This window comes from Rhagoletis pomonella, unplaced genomic scaffold (genome assembly GCF_013731165.1).
Source record: "Rhagoletis pomonella isolate Grant_MI unplaced genomic scaffold, Rhpom_1.0 Rhpom_scaffold_08008, whole genome shotgun sequence".
In the NCBI taxonomy this organism is placed as follows: domain Eukaryota; kingdom Metazoa; phylum Arthropoda; class Insecta; order Diptera; family Tephritidae; genus Rhagoletis; species Rhagoletis pomonella.
Genome location: NW_023466535.1, coordinates 1 through 7,426, shown reverse-complemented (window position 1 = coordinate 7,426; position 7,426 = coordinate 1). Strand labels below are relative to the sequence as shown.

General features: G+C 38.7%; 1 protein-coding gene across 2 annotated transcripts; it reads right to left on the bottom strand.

Moving 5' to 3' along the window:
* Window positions 1–6: 6 nt before the first annotated feature.
* LOC118755944 (epsin-1-like) lies at window positions 7–7,049 on the bottom strand. Of its 2 annotated transcripts, XM_036490736.1 has the most exons (9): window positions 6,933–7,037; window positions 6,194–6,852; window positions 5,961–6,123; window positions 5,407–5,895; window positions 5,219–5,321; window positions 4,905–5,152; window positions 3,890–3,988; window positions 2,430–3,422; window positions 7–393 (listed from the first exon to the last, which is right to left on the bottom strand). In XM_036490736.1, exons 1-9 carry the CDS (start codon window positions 6,999–7,001, stop codon window positions 328–330), a joined length of 2,889 nt encoding a protein of 962 aa, XP_036346629.1. In that variant the 5' UTR covers window positions 7,002–7,037; the 3' UTR covers window positions 7–327. The 2 variants fall into 2 exon arrangements, with proteins under 2 accessions (XP_036346629.1, XP_036346628.1); XM_036490735.1 differs by lacking the exon at window positions 2,430–3,422 and having other exon boundaries at window positions 6,933–7,049.
* Between the last annotated feature and the right edge of the window lie 377 nt (window positions 7,050–7,426).

Genomic DNA, 7,426 nt, shown 5'->3' with positions numbered 1-7,426 from the left:
AGCTCACCCTTCGCCAATAAGCTGCCATTACAGCTGCATTAGTTTTATTTTACTCTGTTGCCACACACACACACACCAAACTACGCTCTCTCACCAGAACGTTGCTCTCAATCTAACCCACTCTCTTTCTACTAGCTCTCAATTGCAACGGCTTTTCAAATATTTATTACAATTATAATACTTATATTAATTTTATACTCTTTCTCATAATTTTTGTATGCGTAAATGTGTATATATAAAAAAAGAACTCTTTAATCCACTAACTGAGTAGCGCTCATTGTTTTAAAACCCGCCCAATAAAAATTTCCGCATTAAAAAAAATTTAGTTTACGATAAGAATGGATTCGACGACGATGCGGCTTCCGGATTTACCCAAGGCATATTATTGTTATTCTGTAAGAGGCAAGGAAAAATATTAAATAGATTAATAAAAGTACGAGACAGAAGGAAATTTCTAGTAAAACAAGTTTCAAAAACGTTTAAAAGTATTATTAAATAAACGGATAAAATAATATTGCAAAAGGTAAAGAAAAAACTAAATACATATATGTTTATTTATATACATGCATACATGCTAAAAATAGTAACGGTATAATTAGATTAGTAAGGTGTAACAACGCTCATGCGCTTTGAGCAGCGCAGATTCTACGCTAACACGATATTTTTACATTCATTTTTTTTACTGGTATCTACACAACTACCGCAAATTCTACTTATTTGCAACAATTAGTAACATGCGGTTATAGTTTTTAAGCATTTATTAAGTTTACCCATTGTTTTATTTAAGCGTCCAATCCTCCATTGTTGGCTACAAGATATAAAATTTTTATAAATTAGGTAGCAAGAAATGCATATGGATGTTGAACAAGATTTTTTAAGGCAGTATGTAAATTTAAAGGTGTAAAAGTAGTGCGGAGGGGTGGTAGCGCATAAATGCATTTATTATAGTAGATGTAACAATTCCTAGAATCTCCAATATAAAGAAAAAACTCGACTATAGTATTCGTTAGAAGAGACTTCCTAGCCTTATTGAAAAGTATCGATATATTCCTTGATACTGAGTTGTACATAGGTATATGTATGTATGTACATCGATATCTACCACGAAAATCACAAATTATGTATGTATGTATTCAGGTGCGAAGGGCGATAAAAGATTTGATGTAAAAAGGATTGTTGTTGTCGTATCGGTTACTGGAATAAGGGGGCATGTGAAGAGGTTATTAGCGTCATAGTTAGGTCTGTATAAGTAGGAGTTTCACCCGCTGCAATATGCCGATTGTAATTGTGCGAGAGTATCGGTGGGCCTCTAGAAGGAGATGAAACTCTTTCTTTCACAAGGAGAGAGCTGGTGAAGGTGGTGATAGTATCTCTGTGAATATCGTAGTCCCATACGTCGCACAGGGTGGAAAATGAACGATAGCGTAGTAAATTTTATACATAAATGAACCCGTCCAGTTAAACACACGGTCTGAACAAGAAATTAATTAGTTTTAGAGGAAAACAGCACTCCAGACAATGGAAGTTCAATAAAAGTTCAAAGAAACTACAAACTAGGACTGGGAGTTCTATCCGCATTTTTGAATGTTCCCATATTTGATTACAAAATTCATTCATACACAAGCAATTCTTTATTTTCAAATTCGAAAATCCGGATATCCGTTCATTTTGTTATGAGGATATCCGGTTAATATCCGGATATTGAAGAATCTAAAAATAAGCATTGTTTGTGTACGAATGAAGTGTTCTATTATTTATTTTGCAACCCAACAGATTGCACAATTTTGCGAACGAATTCCCCAATACATTCAAACACATTTTAGAATATCCCGATGACCGGATACCAGATAGAACGGATATTAACCGGATATCTGGATTTTGTTCATGTAGACGAATGTCCGAATATAGGAAAATTCCCAGCCCTAGCTTACAAAAGTACTGACTAACATGTAGTCAAAGTGACAGATTTTAGTGGTTTATTTCTAGATCTAGCATAATTTCCAACCCCTAGCCCGCTTTGCTCTCCACTACAAGCTCATTTGTTAACATAAAACAAGGAAGATTTTGGCAAAACTAAAATAACGAGCAAACACAAGACATAACAACAAAAACTTATATCAAATATATAAGCTCAAAACATAATAATAGTAAACAACATAAAGGCTGCATTTCTTTATTCATTCTGAACGTTTGGAATAAATTATGTTTATTCCGGCTGTGAAATGGGATTATCCGGAATGTATAAAGAAACGCAGCCAAAGATTCAAAACAACGATGTCAAACAATTTCGTACTGTAGCAATAAACTCAATAAAACAATACTGGCACTTCTCAATTTTCCAACACGCATTAAATCAACGCTAGCAACTTCAGCAACTTTTCATTAATTTGTAACTTAAGCATCCTCGGCATATTTCAACAGACACTCACTTCCAGCTTACAGTTGCCCAACGTTGACGACGCTGTTGACGTTGAAAATAATATTGCATTGTTGTTAATGTGATTGCAGTTGCCGTTGAGGTTGAGGTTAAGATTTTGAGTCAATGAGGGTGTTGCCTCGTAAAAACCATAATTAAATAAAGAGCCACCGGCACCGCCATTGCCAAGGCCAAAATCAAAACCATTGGTAGTACCAGCCAGGCTGCTCGTATCGACATTGGCAGCACCATAGCTAAAAGGAATCGAGGTAGTCGGCGGCAACGGCACCGGCACTGGAGCTATTTTAATACCTGGCGTATCAGCTAAAGCAGCCGTTAAGGCATCGCTGTAGCTTGTGGTCAACGGTGCCACCTGTGGGTATGTAGTGGCATCTGAATTTATCGAACAGTTTGGTACAGTATTGTTGCTGTTATTGTTGAAGGCATCACTAAGAGGATCATAATCTTGATTTATCGTGGTGTTGAAATCGGCAAAGGTTTCAAATTTACTATTGGCTGGAGCGAATGGTGGCTGGAAGGCCAAAGTGTTAATAGCCGTGGTGGCGGTGGTGCTCTTGTTGGTGGTGTTTTTAAATGTGCTATTCGTGCTGGCCACTTGTTGGCCGAGTGTCGTATTTGACGCACAATCATAGAGTTCTGTGTCACTGTCGCTGGCAATTTGCATGTTGCGTATATTATCAACACTTTGACTGTGAACTTGCACTTGCGTTTGGAATTGATGTGGTCCATCGTTTTGGTGATTATGCTTGCTGTTATTGCTGTTGTTGTATATAAAGAAATCATTTGAAGCTGTGCCGAAGGTAGTATTGAAGACGTCATAATCACTTTTTGAATATTGCAATGATTGCTTGTTGCCGCTGCTGTTGTTGTTATTATTGTAGCTATTGTTGATATGCTTGCTATTATTATTGTCGTTAAACTCGTTGATGCTTAGAAAACTTGCGAACTCGTCACGATCATATTCAGTAAAGAAGTTTCTGGAGGGCTTAGTTTTGAAAGAAAGGAGTAAATGCGGTTGTTGTTTTTTTTTTTGTTTTTTTTTTGTTCATGCGTAAGCGAGTTTTTCATAAATGCACGAATAAAATAATAGTATAGAGAGAAAAAGAGTTTCAAAATTTTAGATAATTAAATGAAAATTAAATATGTATGTAAATAAATTGTTGAAGAATAAAGTAATTTAAAGTAATTCCATAAAGAAATATCAAATGAGGCAAAATCACAAAAAGCAAAATGCACAGAGCTTATTTGCGATGCCAAAATTTTAGTCTGTTCCCTTGACCACATACTTTTAGGTCTCTTACGATACCTAGCAATGCATTCTTAAATCTTAGTGGTCCATGCACCAGCGAGTTGATTCATATCAGACAGTTCAAAATGCTTTTTGTTTTTTTTTTTTACCAATTATTGTTTTTTTTTTAATATTGCTTAGCTTGTGATGTGCGCTTAACGTACCTGTGACACATTAGTGGAATTGTTAACTGGCGCCCAAGGATCTTGATTCATAGTCATGGCGAAAGGCTGCTGTTGTTTTAGTTGATTAATGGACGGTACCTGCAAATAATTTTTGATTATGACACATATTTTTTAATACTTATAAAACTAATAAATGATGTAGAAAAAGTGAATGTGAACGCACTTAGGGCCTATGATGCTGCTATAAGGTTTTAACTTGAAGTCTAGTAACCTAAGTTAAATAGAGCTGCAGACCATTCAAAAAATTGGTATGATTTGGTTCACTGTTTCGAAAAAAACTTAAAACTATGAAGTGCGATTCGGTTTGGTTCAAATTGTTCGATTGACGGATAAGTCTTTCGGATGCGATCCCTGGATTTTTCCAGCGGGAATGAAGCGGACGCCTGCTGCGTTGATGATCGTGCATATATGGCGCTCAGCAAATTAGCAATTCTTATACTTCGGTAAACTAAACTACTTGGCCTTTCGTATGTTAATTAGTGTACGGTTTTAGGCGATGAAATCAAAGGGACAAGTATTCTGAAGCGTTCGTAAGAATTTACTTGTTGCCTGCCAATACAATTTATTAAACTTTCGCTAGCTATGGGGATTTCTGATGAGCCATGGCACGTTGTTGAAAATTTTGAATGAGGAATAAGGCAGAAGTGGCGGCCTTGGTCGACTGTCATGAGCACGATTCACGGAGCTTCAGCATGACAAATCCTACAGAGAACCATTAAAAGGCACCGCAATCAACAAACTCCAAATCTACACAAAAGTATTGTCCGTATGACCAGAGCACTACTCTCCACAAAATACTTATATGTATGACTCTTTAACATTTTAATTTTGAGTGCATACTATTCAAAACATTAATATCAGCCAGTAAATCCATAACGTTCATTAAAAAGCACATCGAAGTTTTCCTTCCGGCTGTCTGCGTATTAGCTAAGCGCATTTTCCTTTGCACCTCTCAGCTTTTTAACAAAAAAAGTATCAAACTAATAATACTCACCGCAGGCTGTTGTTGCTGGAATAAATTTGTTTTTGGTGGTATAACAGTATCGCTAAATGGATTGTAGGCGGCATTGCCTACTTGCGGTTGTGTTTGCACGGGCTTTATAAGATTATCCAAGTTAACTAATGACGAATTTTCACCTAAGAATGACTGTGGTGTTTTCAGTTGTTTTTTCGTATTCGTTGAGGCTGTATTGAGCGATGAATTCGTTGCTGATAGAGGATCCATTTCATCGAGTAGTGATGCTGTGATAAACAAACAAAAAACTATATATATATATTTTTTTTTTTCAAAATTTCAATGACATTTACCATTATTATTGTTAGAAGCACTTGTCATACTATTAGTTAATAAATCTCCAGTCTTATTGCGATTGGTTATTATATCGAATTCATCCAAATCAGGTGATGGTTTCTAGAAAACAAAAATGGATGATTCGAAGTAAAAACGAAGCACTAATGTGAAAGCGTTTGTCATCACACGAATATGTGAGTAGTACCTTTGCCGCACTCGTTTCACTAGTTTTCCATGGATCATCATTGCTCGCTGCACCCACCTTAGGTGCCCACGGATCGGCTGTTGGTGCTGCCGCTAACGGCGCAATGGTCACTGGCTTCACATTTTCTGCCAACCATGCATCCACCGGCTCAACTTTTTCCACACCAGCTGCTGCACCTCCACCCAGAGCGCCACTTTTAGACAGCCAAGGATCGACGCCTCCAATCGCACCGGGCCCAATAGAGTTGCCATTCAATACGGCAGCGCCACCAGCAGCACCACCGCCATTGCTTTGCAGCCAACCCTCAGTCGATGAACCAGATGCTACGGACGGCGATTGTGTGCGTGTTAGACCCCAGGCCTCGCCACCGTTGCTACCAATTCCACCAACTGCGCCTAGTGGTGCTGAAGCGGTGGCAGTACGCATAGACGCTGCCGGTTGCCAAGGATCAATTTGTGGCGATGAAGTGCCCGACCAAGGATCCGATAGCTGCAAATGTGTATAACAGTTAGCAACATATGTATGTACATATATGTTTCATGTGTGTCAGTCACCTGGCTTGCAGCGCGTGCCGGCGTGCCCCATGGTTCGCCATTGCCGCCTGTAGCGCCTAGCGGTGGACTTGAAATGCTTGTGGCGCCCAAAGAAATGTCCAGCAAATCTAATAAATGTGATTGTGGCTCTTCTTTTTTAGCCGTAGGCTTAACCGTTTGACCTCTAAAATTTCAGATGGTTATTGAATGAAAAGCAAACGAAAAATTTTTAATTTTCCACTTTTGTTACGCACTTGAAATCCTGTTCGCTTTGGCTAAGCGCAAGTTGTAAACGCACATCATCACTGCGTCGCTTCGCCTCCTCCTGTTCTGCTTCTTCGCGAGACATGGCCATAGCTAGCTGCAACTGCAGCTCTTCTTCGCCAGCTGTTTGCGGACGCACCAGCTCCAATTCTGACACAGGCTTCGTCGGTTCCTCCTGCCAACCGGGTGGCATATCACGATGTGTCGGCCCATCTATATAGCCGTCACTGCCAAAACCACTGGGATGTTGCGCGAAGCGTTCTTTCGCCTTCAACGCTTTCACGCGTTCGTTCTTTAAACGTTCGTCGTCTTTCAGCAAATTTACCAACTGTTTGGCTTTTTCGCGTACATGCGTACCTTGGTCTTTACCCTCTTCGAAGTAGACAAATTCACGGAGTGTTTGTATAGCAAAAATATTCTCTTTGCATTGCTGCGCCACCTTTTCGGTGCCGGTTTTTATCAAGTATTCCAGCAGAATTAGTGCCTTGTAAACATGTCGCCAATTCTTGCCATGATCATTTAGCCGCTTCCAAATCATTTGCATAATCTCCGAGAAGGCAACCACATTGTACGTAAGATCAGCGATTTCTGCCATTATCGTAGCCGATGGCCCCCAAGGGTCATTGGACGTGGCCTCGCGTACTTTAACCTGAGAGGGAGAGAAAAGATGCGAGGTACATATGGTAAGAATAAGGTGAATATGTTTGTAGCATTGTTCGCGAAACCTACCTGCGCATCCGAGTAATTGTGCGCGAGGTTTTTAATGTTGCGACGCAAACCAGCGACATTTACTTGCATGTCTTCCTTTTGTTTTCGCACTTTGGAAAAGATAGAAAGAAATATTTAGTGGTTTTAAATAAAGAGCTATATTGCAACATTTAAATTATTAATTAGTTTGTTAGCTAGTTTCATAAAACATGCAGTGTTAAGTTTGGCTTTGAAAGAATCCCAAAAAATTTCAAAACACAAACAGGGATGCAAAGCGATAGTGGAGAACTGAGACTGTCCAAATATTGCGAAAACCAACATCGCAATAAATATTTGCAAATAGTTGGTATGATATGCGCCTAACTGTATGCAACAGCGTGATTTTCACGAATTTCGAATTGTAATCGAGTTGGCATAATACTAGCTGCCTCGCATTGCATCCCTGCATCGATAATGGATATAATATGATATGCATTTGTTAATAAGAACTTCAAAAATGTATGTATATATGTATG